Genomic DNA, 20,022 nt, shown 5'->3' with positions numbered 1-20,022 from the left:
TGATACTGGGAGCTGTCCCGAGCCAGGTACAGCACCTTGAACGTGGCCTTGTTAAACCTCATGAGGTTCCCATAGGCCCACTTTTCAAGCTACACTGAAAGATGCACTGAAAGATTTGACCTTTAAATTTTGCTGTATTCTCTTTGGATATCTTGTCATCTCAACTATTCCTTTTTTTCCTGCCTCCTAATCAGAGTACTTAACAAGTCTGTGTACTACAGCAGTGTTTCCTTACATGATAAAAACATTGTCTTGACTTTAGTCTGCAGTGACAGAGACCTTAGTCATATAATTTGTCTTGAAAGGCAGAAGCCAGCAGTAATGTACTTACAGATGTCATCTTGTGTTTTTTTCACACTATGTTCAAGGTTTGATAACAAAATTGCTCACATATTTATGAATGAAAGAAGAGTAAATTCTGTGTATTCTTTTCGTGATTTCCATTTTGTTTAATTTTACCCCTCTTTTCCATAACTTACTGTTTCAATACATTTTCTGTTTCAATAAAATTATTAACTACTAGAAATCTCAATGTAGTTGGATGAGAGTTTCACCCATGGTAGTGCCTGTTCCTCTTCAGCAGGGTTATGGGACAGAATGTATTGACATTCTAGGATACTTTGGCGAAACGATGTGTATCGTTCTAAACACTCATTTAGCACTTTAAATTCAGTCTCTGTGCTTTTCCCAAGGGATTCAACCAGTCTTCTGATGCTCCAGACATGTTCCACAGCAGTAGCTCTACCTAAACCTTATGCAACTTAGAAAGGGTTGGGGAAAGATGTGATATGATACATTAGTTTCAGTTTTCAGAGGATGGAGACTTGAACTTGATTCTCCTATGGATGAAGAAGTGGTGAAACGTGATACCTTCGTGTCAGCTTACTGTGAGACAGTAAGGCCTGTGAAAATTTCATCTGTATTTCAGTAGCGTGAGTTATTGTAGTTTACACTGAATAAGAAGAGAAGAGGAGCATGAAAAGAAAGTTGGAGACTTGTAGTTGTTGTGTGACACAGGAACCCTTCACCTCTCTGGAAGCATGTGCAGAAATGTGTGATCACCCAAGTAATGGTGACATGTAGGTATTCTGCCACACTGGATGGTTAGTGATGAGAGAATTAACAAAGTTCTTTGAAGTTTTTTCATTCCTGTGAACAGGATTTCTTCCATTCCAAGGTTGGTCAGGAGCTGTTATTAATTTATTTAGTGTATATTCTAAAGTTCCAGAGAATTCTCATGTCCTCTTGGACATGTCCTCTGCCTCCAGTGAAGAGCTCAAGGGACAAAACAGTAACAGCTGTGGAGATGGTGGGAAGGAGAGCTGTAAACAGAAGAAGTATGTGTGTGCCAGTCTTTATTCAACAGCTGTCCCATTTGTTTAGGTTGATAGTTTGTGCTGGTGTCTGCTAACTCTCATGTCATAGTTTATTTCTGCAATAAGAGAGCTAAGTACAGCATGGCTGCTGGAAAATACTCCTTTTTCTCGTATGTCATTATAACACTGTGACCTGTGGCATGAGGTTAAGATTGTTACTGAAATGAGATGCTTAGCATGACTGAGAGACCCTGCCTGCTGAAAATGAGGCTAGGAGGCGGAGGCAGAGGCAGGAGTCCTCTTCCCTGCAAGTCCTGAAAGAGTAGGAGGAGTGGCTCTGTATAATGAGCCATGGCTTGGGAGTTTTTAGGTCCTGTGAAGATACATAAAGCAATTCTGGGGAAATAGATTTTGATGAAAGATATTTTTTTGAGAAGTTTATACTGTAAAAATTTATAAATAAATGCAAAGACAATACATGGTATTTCTTACTCCATTTTGACAGACTGAATCTGTGTCTGATGTACCAGTGATACACAGTGCAGCCTTTTTTTAAAAAAGCTTGGTCAGTATGATAGTTCAGATGTCATGAAGGATATCTGAAAAATCAGGTATTTAATTATGCAGTCAAGAACAAATGAGTTTTATCTTACTAATCTTGATACAAAGAGCCACAATTAGAATATTTTTACTTTTGTTAAACTGTTTGTAGCTCTGTCTTTCTCACTGTCATCACAGGATAGGTGCAGGATAAAGGAAAACAGGAAATTATTTACCACCTATGAATGCTCATACGTCTATACCAGCTGATGATCCTAGATGCATTTATTTTTTTTTATTCTCCATTTACTGAGTTCACATGACAATGAGAGAAACTCAACATTATTTTTTAATTTAACTAATTTTTGCCTCATCTAAATTAGACACTGGATTCCAGGTGAGAGGTAAAAATATCTGTATTTAGGAAGTGATACTTAGAAAAATGTTGTCAATAACCCAATTAGCTTGGCAATTACCATGTAGTACTGGTGATCTAATAGTTTGACAAGTGTGCCTCCAAGTAAATAAAACTTTCCTCAGAGTAACAAATAACAACTTTCTGAACAATGGCAACCACTTAGAATAGCATTTGGAAATTACATTACGATGAAGATTTATGTTGCATTGTTTTTGGAAAAATACACTTCGAAAAAAGAGTAGCAATATTAACTTGGACAATTGAAAGCTATAACATTTCCAACTTTGTATTCAACTAAAAATAGGTTCTATTTATAATATTTTAGTGGAAATCACAGTAATCCACCAAATATTTATGTCATCATTTTGTTTCTCACTGTAAAAAAATTTGTCATGGGAGGCAAGTTTCAGCACTTTCTGTGGAAAACTTTGCTGTGAACTTGTAAGGAAATTTAAAAGAAATCTTTGATAATTTTGGTATTTGGAGTGCTTTTTTCTTCTAATGTACTAATTCTGCCAACAGTAAAGAAGTCTAACCACCCTGAAAATCAGATGAAAGAAGATTATAAAGGTCAAAGTACCATATTTTCTCACCATATTGGCACAGCATGTGTGAAGCTTCAGATTCTTATATTACATTTTTTGAGAAAATTGCTGCAAGAACAGAGAGCAGAAAAAAAAGCAAACCAACAACACCCTCCCCAAACCTCTCTTTTTTGACTTATGAGATTGTAGCAATATAGCCACTTTTCCTCACAGTGTGTGGAAATTTTGAGACTAGAAAACATATTTTCAGTTGAGAAGTAGCTCAAATTAGTCACAATTATTTTTCTTTCTTGTTTCATGCAAATTAATATACAGCATCATGGTAAATTTGCTAAGTTGCAAAACCAAACCAGAAAATATTTGCGATAATTCAATTAACACCTGCATCAAAATTGCCACAGTATAAGTGTGATTGTTTTAAAGCAAGTAAAATTTGAAGTTGAATTAATTCTAGTTTGTTCTTAAACAAGTGAAAATAATTAAGTTAACAGAAGTTTAGTTTGATTTGGAGCAAATGAAGAGCTGTCCTAACACAGGTTTTTTAATGTATCATAAAGGATCACCACCAATTAAAAAAAAATTATGTTCAGTTGTTTATTAAAAGGCGTATTTTACATTTGTTTACTTTCAAGCAAATGCCTTTGTTGCAAACAACAGCAAAATAAGACTTGCTTAATGAAACCCTCAAATTCTATTGTTTTGACTAGTGCACATACCCACAGCTAAGAGATGATATGGATCAGTCTGTTGTCACTTGCAGAAACACAAATGCAAGTAGTGTCACCAAAATGGTTTTCCTTGCAAGTGCCGTTCTTGTATGCTGAAGAAAACCATCCCTGACAACTTCCCCCCATCTGTGGGGTGATTCAGAGCGCTGGGATGTAGTCCATTTTAAACCTCTTTTTGACCAGTAAGAATGGGACCTGGCAAGGTATGTGGGCAGGAGGGCACAACACAGAAGTAGAAGAGCACTTGGTCATTTATTACTAGCTTTTTACCCAACTAGAATACAGACATTTGTGTAGGGTTTCCACTTGGAAGTGTACTTTACTCTCTTTTACTTCACTGTTGTTTTTAAAACAAAAAATGTTATTCTTGGGAAAAAGGAAAAGATGGAGTCGTATCTTTGGTTGTACATCTTATTAGGAATGTGTCTCTATGCAGTATGGCATTTCAGAAGAGATTGAAGTGGTATTCAGAGCACGTTGACAGGAATAGATCTGGGCCATTCCACCTCAGGTTGGTGGACTCCTGCTGTGGTCCCATTTGGTGCAAATCTTGTTATGAAGTGTGACATAGAAAATATATATGGGATCTTGTACAAGCATCTACAGAAAGTGGAGCAATATATTAAGGTCATATTTTGAAAGTTAATTGATGGCTTTCAAATGTGGATCTCTTTACTAGAAAAGCTATTAAAGCTTTCTCTAGTAAAAGTTTTGTAAATGTTGACATCTAAGCTGAGGATAAGGAAGGAGGGAGGAAGGCATTAGAAATTTTCTCTTTTATCTGTCTTTGTGGGAAGAGTAGCATTGTTGTTTTCAGACATTATTATTATTATTGCAGAAGGTTCTAAGAAAATAGATGAAAACAATGTATCCCTTACTGAACAATCATTTTTATGTATCATTTTACGTTCAGATTGCACATTAATAGCTTTTTTTAAGGTGCTTTCCTTTGGACACAAATATTTGATTTTGTTAGCTGCAGTACTAATGGTAGTTACAGAAGTGATATGTGTAAGTCATATAGACTGTTGTGAAAAGTAAAGTTCTTAAGGCAAACTAAGTGATTTAATTCCTCTTAATCACTAATGAATATGTAGATTTATTGTGTCTTAGAGTGACACTTTTTGTCTTGTAAGCAGTAATGGAACTGCAATAATAATTTCTCTTTGATTTCTATTTCAGTTTTTTCAATAGCTGTGAAACATTATTTATATTTGTACAGTTATTTCCAAACTAAAGGAGCTTGAAGATTCATGTAGTCTAGAGTTCCATCCTTTGACGCTATGCTCTTTTTCAGTTGGTCAAATGAGCTGAAACTGTTCACTTGTTTCTTCTTTCTTCTTCCTTCTTTCTTCTTTCTTCTTCCTTCTCCTTCTCTTCCTCCTCCTCCTCCTCCTCCTTCTTCTCCTTCTTCTCCTCCTTCTCCTTCCTTGACTTCCTCCTCTGTATTTCCCCATTTTAATGTAACCTGGAAATGACATTACTATGCATATTAGCAATCAAGTGTGACTATGCTTATCTTTGCTTCTTTTTCTTAATATGTACATGCCATGCAGCTGTGCTGTAGTATTGTGTGACCAATGTATGTATATATGTATACATATATAGTATAGATGGCAGATGTGGAAGGTGACCTTACAGACTATTGTAAACTCTGTTGTCAGGACAGCTGCCAACTCTTTCATTTTCATTTATCCATGAGAATCCAGCTCAGACTAGCAAGCATCCTTACTCTTCTAGCCATAGCCCAGGCTTACCTAGGACACACCCAGTAACTACCCTCCCAAGGCAAGGGAGAGAAGCCTTTCAGATGCCAGTGGTGTAGCTCTGCATACCAGAAATTCTCATGCATTGCTTCTCCACTTTACTGACAGGTTCTCTTTACAGAACTTCTAAGGACCATTTGGAGATGTCAGGACTGAGTTAGTGAGCTGACCTTAGTACCAGAAACATTGAACTGCAGTGCCCACATTGGTGCTTTTGTGTGTCTCTCCACCCAGTACACCAAACAAGGAATCTTGTGGTCTTACCTGTTAATCTCATTCCTGTGTGCTGTTTTTATCTTGGTACTCTGCCTAGATCTGCACTATATTAATTTTATTGTTCCAAATTCCCTTCATTTTTATGCTATATAATCTTTCTTTTTCCCTTTCACTGTTTAGTCACTGCTTAGCTAAGCTATGCATATTTAATTCTTTTCATCTTTCCTCATAAATCAGTCCCTCAGGCCCCAGAACCATTTGTGGTAGTTTCTTTTGAACTACTCCAATTTGACTGTCTAGAATTGAATACAATATTCCAGATAAGTTGCCTTTCTGCAGAAAGGAGGAGAGCCTGTTTCCAATTGTCTTGCTATTTAAAAACTGAGGCGGCAGTCCCTTGATGTACACTGAACAGTGACCAAAGGCCTACATATTAGGTCAGTTGCAGAATTTTTGTTGGCTGCACTGTGCTGTAAACTACTTTTCCATCTGCTTTTACTTTACAGTAATCTCTGTAAATTATTAGAGTGCATGTAGAACCACAGTTCACTTGGCATAGGATTTCCTTTCCTATGTGCTTGCCAGTCCTTATGGTTAGGTCTGTGAACCAGTGTTTCCCTTTTGGCTTTAAACTCCCTATGATGTGTGATACTCGATATCATCTTTGTCTTGATTCACGATTCACATATATATATATATATATTTACTGTTTTATTCATGTGGGCTTTTTCAAATTTTGATTTATGTTTTTATCTTCTGTGTTTTCTGTAGTTCATATGCTATATGCCTCTTGATCCCTGGCATATTTGCAGCCTAACTAGTGATATCTGAGAATGTCCATGATGAAAGAATTTTCTCAGATTTTGAAACAATCTGATTTTTTTGTTTCCTTATTCAAGTACTAAAACAGTTGGTTGTTGCTGCTGCTGTTTAACTTTCTCAGTACCTTCAGGGTGTATCAACTGTAATTTTGACTTCTTCTCACTGTGCACTTATGTGTTAAATCACTCTTCCAATTTGCAGGTTTGCAAGTATTAGCAACAGTGATAGTGTTTTCCTCACTTATTGTGATGAGTGTCTGTGTAACAAGCCCTTTTTATTATACTGTGATGGCAGAAAGAATTTTCCAGTGCATCTGTTCCCAGGTGCACATCCTTCCCTCCTCTCTGTCCTATATCTGAAAGTGTGGACCAGAGGTGAATGTTATATTACATCTCCACTTACTGCACTGGAAGGAAATGAATATTACCTTCAAAGCTTAGTTGCAACTTCATAATTTTTGTATTACAGCCAAACAAAGACAGCTAGGTCTGTGCAAGGATTAGTAGGAGCTATTTTTTCTAGAGGACTTCTCTAGAAAGAGGACTTATTTGCTCTCATTGTGCCTTCTGATTTAGAGCTTCTTGGGTTTTACTTGGTGTTGGTGTGATTTATAGCAATTCAGGTAATTCAAAGATGACCAAATATGCTGATGCTATTTTCTCACAGGCTTTGTGAGTGAGAAGCATTAACTAGTGCTTTATATTATTCTAACAAATATATATTGCTTGCTTCTGGAAATCGCAAATAACGAGTGACATAAATTCATAGATCCAAAAGTGAACCAAAAAAAGAGTGAAAAACAGGGTTAGATCAAACAGCCAATTTGTTTTTTCTTCTAAGTTTTCGATTTAGATATATCTTAAAAAATGTGTTAGTGCGGTCAGTTTGAATCAGATGACTGTTGCTTTCTGATTATTTTAGAATCTCTCTTCAGATCCTGAAATGGGGACTTAAAATATTTCTTAAAAAAAAAAAAAAAGGCAAAAAAAAAAAAAGGCATATTTTGCTTTGATCTTCCTATGGATACAAAGTCTGTGGGATTATGTTACTTGTAAGTGTGCATATTTTAGTTTTGATTCCCATGATAATTTCCAAACCTGTTACTGAGTTTCCAAAAAACGTTTCAAAAACTGTTTAATCATGACACAATTTGTTCAAACAAGTGACAACTACACTGCCTGGTGATGTTGTACAGATATTTCACTGTGGTTAGAAATTATAATGTTGCTTTTCTACTACATGGTAGTTTCATGGATCAATTGCTCAAAAGCCTTGAAGTCCAAAAGAACAGTAAGTAGTGTTTCAGACTATTGTCTGGCTAGTACGGATGCTTTACTGTAGCGTTTTGAAGATGCTACAATAAAGCCCTGAATCCAGCTTGAGCACAGACTTTCATCTCCAAAGTGCTCAATTGTCTGGGATATTCTATGAGAAGAGATGAATGGGTTAATGTGTTTTACTCATATCTGAGAGTGTACAGTCTTTTCAGTTGGAAACTCTTGGTGCTCCAGAGCAGACAATGGTGTTTTAGTTTGTTTCACAAAAGGTTCTGATGTTTGCAGGAGAAAGTACTTGAAGTATGCTGGGATGTGTGGGAATCCAGACTGCACCTTTGTCTCATTGTCCAAGGGAGTATAGGGAGTATAGAAGGATGACGGCAGTAGAGAGGATATTGAGATAGCAGCTTTACCAAAATAAACAGAGTGCTCATTTTGCTTGCATTCATGTGGTTTCTGGATGTGGTCCACAGATGAGGACTGCTGCTCTGGGATTTACAGACTTAAACTATTCAGACTTTTGAGTTCCCTGTGCTTCATGACAGGCAAAAGAAAATAATAACGATTATTTTTATTTCTAAAAAATGGGAAGAACCACTTATGCATGTATTTCAAACCTGTGTTTTATCACATCAAAGGCCAATGCACAGGCAAACGGTTTGGCTACATTTGTTGAATAAACTGGTACACAGTTAATGAATTCTACTTAAAACATAAAATATCTGTATGCTACAGACTGCTACATAGCATAAATCAGAAATGACAGGGCAGAGTCTTCTGTTGTATTTAATTAGATATTATTCAGGCTCTCTTCTATCACTACAATGGCAAGATCCCAAAGTGGTTGATTCTTTGATTTAAATATAATAAATTTTTATAGAATCCACTACAACTTCACTGAATTGCTGATAGATAGGTTATAGAGTCTATTAGAAAGCACATAGAGTTGATTAATAGTCTGATAAGTAACTTTTACTTGGTATCAAGCTGGCAATTGATTGCAGATCCTGTTTACCAGTCTAGTCACATCGAAAGGCTCTTGAAGAGCATCATACGGTAGTAGGGTTTTATAAGAGGATGGTTGCTCGACTGTGCTCAGGATTGCTCTTCAGCAAAGACAGAATTGGGTATTAAGCAGAAATTGAGGAAGCTTTATGTATCATGCCATTTAAAAGACCTGTTTCCTATTACACCTGAAAGAAGCTCTGTGAAGCCAAGAACAGAAGAAACATATCACTTCCTTTACGGCAATGTAGTTTATTCTCAGAGGACCTGGCATTAATTAAATTCTTTGCATTCTTTACAACGTAAATAGTTTATATTTATACTGCTCCATCATGATTATCTGCTTTTGGGGTGGAAGGGATACAAGAAAAAAGGAAAGGACTAAGTTCATTGCTACAGTGAGCAGAGCACTACTGACCTGATGAAAGCGTTTTAGCTGTGAAAGTCAGGCTGAGTGGTTACTAGCACCACGATTCAGTCACAGCTTAATAAATGTAATGGAGAGGCTGTTCACATGGTAAGTAATTTTTTCTGTGCTGAACAAAGGATTTTCAAATGTAAGTAGTTTAATACTGACCTTAACGCTGCAATTTGAGATGGATTTAAACTAAGCTAGCCCCTTCTGTGGCTGAGAAGTATTTCTTTTTGAAACTGGAAGATGAGTAGACAATACATAATAATTTCTGAAGAGGACACCTGTAAAAAATGCATTGATCTGTTGTTCAGACACCATGAATTCGGTTAGGCTGTAATATTTTTATCACTGATTTCATATGGAATTCAGTTCAGCTGCATAAATACTAATAAATTATTATTTCTAATTTAATATAATACATTTAAATAATATGCATTGCTGGTGGCAGAAAATTCTCCCCTATAGTCATTATGTGTAACAACAAAGTGCATTACTGAAAGGGTCAGTGCTCAGTCATTGCTGAAAGGCTCAGTTTCTGGTCTGATTTCTGTTTGCAAACATGGAGTGTACATTAATGTAGCTTTTTGAACTAGATGAAGCTGCACTGATTTACACCATCCATGTATCTTGGTCTGTAAGTGCCAAAGCATTTGCTGCTCACTGCATGCCTTTTCCACATATCTTTGTTAGCACTGTGATTATGTTTAGCTAGACAATTTTGAAAGTGTTATACAGTAGTACAGTCCTTATTTTTTTAAAAATGGCTTTTTTATTTATTTAATGAATGCTAATCTATTCAACGGTTCACTAAAAATGTTGAAATTTTGAAATATTTTATATTTCAGGATAATTTCAGGTATCTTAATTAGAATGTAGGTGTTTAATTGCAGTTCTGAAGAGGAGCTACTATCATTACCTTTAGCAAGAACAGACCAAGAGTGGAGCTGAAGTGTCACAGGACCCTAACTACCCTTTTTCCTTTAGTGAGATCAAGATGCTTACAATACTGTTTAGGTAGCAGTCTCAAGCAGATACATTATCAGAATCTCAGATTACCATTTTTCCAGATACTTTAAACCCTCTGCATTTTGTTTCAATGCTGTAAAAACCATACTCTTACAAATATTTGCAAGTTTCATTATTCATTGTTTAAAATATCATCAAAATCAACAAAAAAGTTTACATAAAGGTAAGCATGTGCCTTAGTATTTGGAAATTTGCAGTTTCAAGCATCATACACCATCATTCTGTGTCACTTCACATGAGCAATGCCAGCGGTTTGGATTTTGCCTTTAATGAAGAGAGACTTTGCGAAACACACTATTTGCACTGTACAAGGCTTTTACTTATTTCTCTGAATCACAATGGCAAATCAGCAACTATTTATGTCACGTGGAAAGTCACAATACATCTGAGCAGAGAGGCAAACTTTTTTGTAGTACCTGTGAGAGAGAACATGTATGTAGGCATTTAGCTTCACTTTCTTGAAATGACTTTTGACCTGTGCCCCAGACTAGACAGGAACATAATCACCCCCATGTCATGTGAATTACCATCTGAGGTACATTTTTTTAGGACGACTAGTCTCCCAATTTAAATACCAGAGCAAGTGACTAAAAATAATTAACATAAAGAAACAGAAGTATAAAGGAAACTGAAAATAGGCGTGGCAAAAACGTTCCTGCATACTGCAAAGTTACTTGGGCTCAAGTCACCTGCAGGAGATGGAAGAAAATACCTGTGATAATCACATTCTTTCTCTCTGTTTATGTCCCATCACCCTAGCCGTGGTCTTGGTGTTGTTCAGGAGGTGGTGCTTGTAGTGCCACAAAATATTCCCTCTCTCATCTTCACAGTGAGAACTAGTGACAATTCAAAGCAAACATTTCCTCTTTACTCAAACATCTCTTGTTTGTACTGACAGGATTAAGCTCATAATTTGTGTTGTGATGCAGTTAGCATCTATCCAATTGTAAGTAAATTGCTACAATTTTATGAACAGGTTGTTTTGGGAAAATATTTCATTTTTCTTGTGGTCCAAGATGGACCCAGGTAGTGAAGCAGCTCTACACTAAAACATCCTTGAAACATTTTTTTTTCTGTTGGTTACAGTGGTAATGATTTCCTTTGTCCTGTACTAGTTAATAACTAATGCAATATAATAAAAGGTTTTCTGGTTTTGATATTTCAATGTTTCATAAAGGTTTTTGTATTATGTGCTTGTACAGAAGATGCAGACCGTAAAAGTGTATATCTACCAACAATCTTGTTTATTCTAGTAGGTTTTGTCCAGAACATCTCATTAAATAAATGTTAAGCTTTTTCAGTTTTTTGATGGGAGACACTGCGAGTGTGTTATTTGGTACAATATTCCATGACAATGACAGTGCCCTTATTGAATCACTGTACATAACTGTAATTTGTCATACACTGAGGCAAGAACCACATAAAATAATCTTCAAACATGGTATCTTATATCATGAGATATAAACCCCTATGCAGATTGATTCAGAAGGCAACCTTTCTCGCTACCCACAAACCTTTCCTCATGATACTGCCCTGCCTCCTGACTAGCATACTCAAAACCAGCTGTTTGAGAACACGTTTTTCATACATCTTCTGCTATTTGAATGGGTCTCATAAAGTGGTTTTTTTCCAGTTCAGTATGGCAGTTTGTGCTGTTTTTCTTATATAATGAAAAGGAAAGATGGACAGACTTGCTGCACATGTTAACCTTTAAGAGGCTCTCTAATAGCTTTGCTTCTGAGTCTGACTGTAGCTGAGTTGTCAGTCTCTAAAGAGTAACAGTTTATATCTGCCTAATAAAGTTGTGGATTTTAGCACCTATTTTTTTCCTGGAGGTTTTCTTTACAGTGGAAGTTGTTGCTGCTGTTGGCAATGCTCAGTTAGGACAGAGTAGTTGGCATACTTCGGATGGTAGAGCTTAATCCTGAGGATTGGGTTGACAGTAACTTTGGGTAGTTCAACAAGGGAAGTGCATATTTTCATGCCTGAGGCAGACTAACCCTGTGCATTGGTATGGGCTGGGAACTGACTGACTTGAGCTGCAACCCTGATGAAGAGTTTGCAGGGCTTACAGCAGACACAAAGTTGAATGGAAGCCAGCGCTACAAAGCTGATGATGAATCACGCGAACCATATAGTGGGGTATTCTAGGAGGTGTACGACCAGCAGTCCAGGGGAACTCTTTGTCTGCTGCTACATGCGGCTAGTGAAGCTGCACCTGTATCTGTTTAGTCTTTGTCCCCCTCAGTGTAAGAGAGACCATGAGGAAGTGGAGTGAGAGCAGCAGCAGGATAACTAACAGACATGACAAAGCTGAAGGCTTCTTAGTAGTGACAGTAGTAACAAGGGATAATGGCCACCAAAAAAAAACAAGGCATCTTTGATAGAAGACAGTGCAGCACTGAAACAGTTTACCCAGAGAACTTGTAGAATTTGTTGATAGAGGTTTTCAAGACTGCTAGACAAGACAAAGTTATCTGATCCAATGTTGCTGACTAAACCCCTGCTCCAAGTGGTACAAAGAGGTCCATGGAATTTCCTCCAGGTGCATGTCTATAACCCTCCTGGGTTTGAGTTGAGCTCTCTCGAGGCACTCCACCTCTTGTGCCATTGTTGGTTCCCCCTGCTCAGTAGGCCAACACAGACCAGAGATCTGCCTTGTTCTAAAACTGGGACTTAAGGTTGCATACCTTAGAGATGAGCACCTGAAGGATTAACTCGGGGAGTTTGCTTTGTCTGTCTATGTGTTGTTCATTCCAGGCTTAATCTAACAAAGTTGCTGACCCGCAGCTGTTACATCCACAGTCAGATACTGATCTCATCTGGGATGTATCAGGTTCCAGATGTGATGAGAATTGCATCTGCAATTCATTACTTTTCAGCTGAGAACAGTGCCCTAATGGATGGAGGTCTTTTGTCAATCCGCCTGAATTGTTTGACTCTGGCCACACACTGGAGACTTCTATGTGAGGCCAGTTCTGGCAGTCAAACACTGTTTTTCATAGAACAAGTAGATGGACACTCATACAGGCCGAAGTCATCCCAGTGGAGAGACAGAGCACACAAAGAGGCTCATCCTTCCTGAAACTGGAATCTGGCTGTGTGAGCTCATCTTTACTGTGCTGTGTTTGACTAAGACATTAGGCTAATTTGTTTGATCATCTGGATCTCCTGGATGCGGAGAGCACTGTGACAGCAGAGATGTTCTACAGCTTGCATCCATCTCAGTTGTGATGTGGCAGTGAACACTACCAGTTCCTGCTAAGAGGGAGGCTATACATGAGCTAAGTTGAGGAACAGCAAGGATACTGTTGAACTCTGTGACCATGGCTACTGAAATATTTTGCACATACCAGAACATTTTTAATAGGGAAGATTTGCAGTTTGTTTATTCCCCAGTCCTGTCATGAGAGAAGGAAGATGCAGTTGCACACTACCTCAGGCTGAGGATGGTCTGAGTGCAGGTCTTTCGTGGGATTAAGTGCTCTTAACACTGGGATTGAAACCGGGAATAAAGTTACATCTTCTGCAGCTTTATGGAGCTACCCTTTCATTTCCATGTCTCTTCCAATGAGGAAATACAAGAAATAAAACATATAATTTTTGCTGTGAAAGAAAACATATCATTTAAGGTCAAATGGAAAATTTTATTTTATACAGAAGGAGTTGATGGCTTGTGCCATGCAGGAAGAAAGGGTTTGTGTTTTGGCTTAATGCAAGCCAATACTTGTTTCCAGTTTTTGGTTTGACAACTCATTTTCTTCTAACTAGAAGGGCATGCTAAGAAAGGAACAGAAATTATAGGGAGAGGTTAACCTATGTTAAAAGAAACTGACTGAACCTGACCCATAGAATTATATTCTATGTCTGCCTCTGTCACAGAGTTTCCAGCAAGACCCTCTGGGCACTTTTTGGATAAATTTTGGGAAATCTGGTTTGAGACCTTGAGTTCTAATTCATAGTGAATACATATAATATATAATAGAATATATAATATCTATTATATATTATTTGTTTCACATGAAATTTATAATATAAAATAATATACCAAATAATATAGCAAATAATTATATAAAGTTATAGATAGAATTTATAGAGTGATTGGCATGCAGACCTACGACTATCACTGATAAATTTTCTTATGTTTTTTTAAATCATAGTAGTTTATACAATACTATACCTTTAAAGCAAAACAAAACATGTCAAGAAAAGAACATATAATTCTTGAACTGGTCGCTCAAAATTAGTCCTTTAAAAAGAAAATAATTGTCTTCTGGTTCCTCTATAGAGAACGGAGATAAGAATGTTCCTTTGTCCTTCTTTTTAAATGAAAATAAATATTTGTGAAGCTTTTATGTGCTGTGATGATGTGAGCTTTACAAAAGTCTGTCATGAAATTATTAATTATGCCTTCAGAGCGGGGTTTGAATGGTACTCAGTAGATTAAACATATGTCAAGCAACAAGGAGAAAACAAAGTAGTCGTTTAGTCAGCACTACTCAGGTAGTGCCCTGAATGAGGTAAGGGGTCCTTTGATAATGTAACTGCATATATAGCACAGCAGGTAGACAAAACACAGTAATGCTTAATTTTGTTATTTCTTGACTGCCCAAGATGAATTGAGCCTGCATCCCCTTCAAAGAGGCCTTCCCTCAAGCTAAAGAGAAAACCTCCCTCATCTGGGCGGTGGTCAGTCCTTAGAGATTACAAATTTGAGCACCTAGCCCACATATGAAGGAAATTTATACATGTGAAGTAGAACAAGAGAATCAGAAGTGATTGGGTGGTCTACCACATCAAAAGGTCTTAGGGTAGGTTAGTGGGCATGTCATTAAGGGATGTGGATTCATATTCAAGGACTTGGGCAATAAAATTATCTGACAATCCACTAGACTCCTTTTGTAACATAACAGTCCCCTGAAAAGCACCTAGCAGCATGTAGTCTGCTACAGTCTTTACTCTCAGTGGAAAAGAGAACATACTGGAAAAGAACATCAGTTTTATTGCAGTGTCGTGGTAACATTATTGCAATTTAATGGTAACAACAAACGAGGAATCTAACTTAAAGGTGAAGCTACGAATGTTAGCAATAACTGATTCAAAGACACATTTGTGATCGGTTTCCATATGAAGACTTCAGTTTCTGACAGTTTCATTAGAAGAATCAATTTTGAAAGCTCTACACAGTGAAAATTTAAAAAAAATAAAATAAGAAAAGATAGACATTACTTAGGAATCTGAAATGACTTTGATGTTTTGGATAGTTACCTAAGTACCCACTGCATGCTAATGAAATATAATTATGGTATGATGGTTTTTCTTCTCACCGAATACAGGAATTTACCAACTTAAGAAAGATGAAAATTAATAAAAAATAAACATGGGCATCAGACTGGCATTTCTCTTCATAATAGTTTCTTGTTTTTAAGCAAATGTGAGGTACTTGAATTATGTTGAAATATTTAGATACTTTGCCTATCTCACATTTGAATTTTTAGACTTCTTTCTATTCACATTTGTTCACGTGAACTGAGCTAGCTTTTAAAAAATGCATCAGTGTTTTAATGGGATTAGTTATGTGTTGTTTTCGAAAAGTAGATGGCAATGACATATACTCTCTGTAGTCAGCACTGGTCAAGTAGGTGGAGCTCACATGGTAGACTTAAACATGGTTAGAACAACAAAATAATTGGTGGAGGTTTCATGGCACATTTGAAAGCATGATCTAGATTCATCTGTCTTCAATTTCTTGCAGGCTGTTTCCAGCTATGTAATGTTTTTCGGACCCATGAGATGGAAATTGAGCAGTGCTTGCTGGAATCCCTCCCTCTCGGCCAGCGGCAGCGGCTGGTGAAGCGGATGCGCTGTGACCAAATAAAGGCATACTACGAACGAGAAAAAGCTTTCCAGAAACGGGAGGGCTATGGGAAAAAACTGAAACATGGAAAGAATCATCGAGTTCGTTTTAATCTTGCTGATATGATACAGGATGCAATCATACGTCATGATGATAAAGAAGGTACGTAGTAATGTTGAACTTGTTTTCTTTTTTTCTATGGAAAAAGTTTCAGAGGAAAAGCTCCCTTGTTCTGCTCACCTATATTGAGGTAAAATACAATTTTACATGATAGTAATCATAAAGTGATTACCTCAATAGAATATGCAGGCATGTATTGCATACAACGTTTTAGCTTGTTACTGAAATGAATAAGGTGCAGAGAATAAACCTTCAGAAACCTAATTAATTTATTTTGAGGTTAATATATGTATAAACTAATATATTTAAAAACAAGTTAGGACTATGATTCTGTGATTATGTGTGGCCTCTTATATACCTACCTATGGCTATAGAATTTAACACAAGTTACTTTGAAAATTGGGTTCTCTCTAATAGCTTAATGTCTTTCTTGTGTTGAGGTGCTCAAAACTGCACACAATATTCAAGGTGAGGTTGCACCAGTGCAGAGCAGAGTGGGACCATCCCCTCCCTCGACCAGTTGGCAATGCTGTGCCTGATGCACCTCAGGACACGGCTGGCCCTCCTGGCTGCCAGGACACTGCTGACTGATATTCAGCTCACTCCTGAATCTTTATTTATTTGTGCATTTGTTCTGACTATCACCGGGGTGTAGTTCTACATGTTTAGATCTTAACAGGAAATCAATCAAAAAGCTCTTCTTTTCAAGTAAGTGCCCAGGACATCATTTATAGCTAAGTTACAAATAAAATTCACAACCTTTCATTTCACTCTCCTAGTGTGTACAGGGATGATAAGTGAAAATATTCTTCCTCCATGTTCCCATAGCTCCTATGTTTCTCCAAAAGCAAGCAGAATACCAGGTATGACTTTTAGCATTCTGTAAAAGTCGGATACTTGAGGCTATTTTTGACATTTATGCTGAAGAAATGTAGTTTGCTTATTGCAGTGGTGGTGGGGCACCAACAATCTTTTGTGTTGCATATACTTAGCCTTGAGGCCACCCGAATCAGAATATGAAGTTCAGCAACTGCTGAGACTGAAGCATAAGCATAAAGGGAAGATACCTCAGGCAGAGGACAGTAAGGTGAGAGAAAAACAGGAATGGTGTCCTGCACTTGAAACAAATAAAATAGGTCCCTATAAGCAAATAGCCTGCAGATAACTCAGTAGCAGTAACAATGCTATCATGAATGTGTGGTCCTTTCCAAGAACTATAAAACTGTGATTGTTGTCTTGAAGCAGTTTGGGGGCCTGCAGGTGCCTGTCTACTGTGTTTTTAGACAAACATTCCCAGAACCTGTTTTCTTTGGGGTGAAAAATGCTATATGAAGAACTGTTATCATGTAATCCAATAAAAACAAAAATAATTTAAAAAAAAAAAAAAAAGTTGAAACTTAGAGACTTGAAAAGTGCTTTCCTACCAGTGCTGATGAATGGAACATCCAACCATGACTCTTTAGTGAATATATATACATTAGAAGTTCTGTTCAAATTAGACCTATAGTTTTGTAGAGAACATCACATCCATTTACTGTGTTTGGTCTTGTTTTATGGAGAATGTAAAGTAGATTCCTTTCAGAGAAAATTGGGCTTGAAGATGTGGTCTAGTAGTACACCTAGTGCCTCAAAACAGTAATGAGTTTTCAATCTATAAGGCTAGGTTAGACATAGCCTGAAGTAATCCCACTGTAACAGGTGTAGCTGGGGAAGTTGCGCTTTTGCCACCCCGTTTTCCTTGTCTATTTAGGAATATTTCACAGTGCTCAGGAATCAACAGCATTTCAAAATACGCTCAGTTTGAATATAGGGAAGCAAATTCATCAGCTGAGAATCATTTACAAGCAATTAGGAAATGAACTGAGCAATCAGGAAATAAACTGAGGGAATCTCAGCCCGAGTTTCTGCTTCAAATATAAGATAGTCAAATGGATTTTGGTATTTTGGCCTCTTGAGGATAAGGGATATGCATCCTTCCTGAAGCAACGATGGAGTTCTTGGTGCTGACAACAATGGGAAACAGTGGCTGCTTTGAAAGAGGTGATTTTTTGAGTGTGAAATTATAAGCTTGCTATAATGAAAAGAGCAGCTAAAAGTGAATGTGACAGTCCTGTACCTGAAATCTAACACGGGGGAAACTAAAGCACTGGCTTTAGTTTCTGTCATCTTTTGGTATATTCTGTAACCCACCCTTTCAGTCATCCTGCATCCCTCATCAAAATATAGGACGGTCAGAAATTGTCTATATGTAGTATATTTTGTTATAAAAACTCTGAAGTTGTAATGTAGTCATGATATATACCACAAAGTCTGTCCTGCTGGCAGGTCGTGGTAATTCAGGTTAGAAAGTCCAGAGAGCCATCAAACTCAGTCTTGCCACAAAAGAGTTACTCAAGTGAAAATCGGCATTACAAAAGGGAAATGCAGATTCCCTAAACCTATTTAAAGCCCATTTCATCCTTCTGATGGGCAATATGCTGATTCTGTGGCAGGACTTTGTTATTCTAAATAGCAGCAATACCAGTGTGAGTGTTAGCATAATGTCTGTAATAAGGATTCTTGGTCCTTTCCATGAAGTTGACCCTGACTCCCTGTTTTACTCAGCCCTCCTCAACTCTGCCAGAGCTTCTGGCTAACCCTACAGGGCTGCTGATGTGACCTTTTCCCTTTCGCAGTGGGATGCTCAGATGGGGTGGCTGGATACAGCCTTAATCTCTCTCCTCTCACCAGGGGATGCCTGGAGAAGGTGATTTATAAAGCAGAACATACCAATATCCTACTTTTGCTGCATTGTTCACCTTCAGGGGAGGCCTCCCAGGACTGGATCCTCTGCAGCATATTGGCTGCAGAGCAGTTGCACAGAAAAAAAAAAAAGATCCTATCTTGCTTCCCTTCCTATGATACCAGTATCTCTAGCTCTTAGAAAGATGTGATATTATTGTGAGATTGGTACTATCATGATACTTGAGAGGGTTGGAATAATCATTATAATGGAAGGTTTTAGTATTATTAGTTATTTTAATGAGCACTGTATAATGTACAATGTTAGGATAAATTTCAGTTACATTAATTAACAGATCGTGCAAGTGAGCATAAAGGTGGGGCTGCTACTGAACTGTAATTTGCATCTTAACAACTTTGGGCTATAAAAAGGGCTCAGGGGAAAGAAACCAAAATCTTTTCAGAAGAAGGATGTATCTTTAATTTAAGGTGGCAGATGAACTGACCATTAGCTTTCAATAGTTAAGAGAATATTGTCATGAATATGTCAAAAATGATTGTTCCTATTCATACTAAAAAGGATAAAAATAATTTGAAATAGAAAACTGTGGCTGAAACTGAGCTGAAGTAAAGCAGACTTTTAATTATTTCTTTATTGTTTCCAAATCTACTGACTCCTTATTTTTGCATTTTATTACGTTAGGCTTGCTTATGCTTTACTGTCCTTTTTTCGGTGCAAACATTCTGATTGGTTACACACAAAGTGTTCTGGAAAACAGAGTTACACTGACTGTGTCTGGCAAACATACCAGGGCAAACTCAGTGATCCTCAAGATCAGGTTTAACAGTTGCCGGCAGTCTTTTTTAAAAGCTGGAAGAACCAGGAGATGGGCAGTAGTGACAGGTTTGTGAATGTAGGGTTCCATTATGTGCAACCTGTTGTCAGGTAGCGGGAAACTGGAGAAAGGGGCTGAAGGATGAAGACCACTGAGAATGTGTAACAGACTATTCATTGCAAACACTTTTATAATTAAGAAGAATGGGAATGTGTTCAGGTAGCCTGTCTCTTGTTGGGATTCTGACTTTCAGCCTACCTTTTTTAGATGTTCAATGATACCTCTTCTTCTCAAACTGGTTCCAGGCAGCTTTTCTGATTTTTATGTATTGCATGGGGGAAGACGAGTGGTTAGAAAGCAAGGCTCTGAGCACGACAATGCCTTGTTTCTAAAATTCCCCAAAGCCTTGCATGA

General features: G+C 37.4%; 1 protein-coding gene across 3 annotated transcripts in view; it reads left to right on the top strand.

The window, feature by feature from the left end:
• Positions 1-20,022, top strand: part of MYO16 (myosin XVI) — a 359,061-nt gene that overhangs the window by 83,802 nt on the left and 255,237 nt on the right. For all 3 annotated transcript variants that reach the window (XM_050333209.1, XM_050333207.1, XM_050333208.1), the window contains one exon: positions 15,830-16,093. In XM_050333209.1, the coding sequence (XP_050189166.1) occupies positions 15,868-16,093 (226 nt within the window). In that variant the 5' untranslated portion in view covers positions 15,830-15,867. The remainder of the gene's footprint in view (positions 1-15,829; positions 16,094-20,022) is intronic.

The sequence above is a fragment of the Myiozetetes cayanensis genome, unplaced genomic scaffold (assembly GCF_022539395.1).
Source record: "Myiozetetes cayanensis isolate MyiCay16 unplaced genomic scaffold, myiCay2020 scf5-8, whole genome shotgun sequence".
NCBI classification, from domain to species: Eukaryota; Metazoa; Chordata; class Aves; order Passeriformes; family Tyrannidae; genus Myiozetetes; species Myiozetetes cayanensis.
This window is presented reverse-complemented; position numbering and strand designations above follow the sequence as displayed.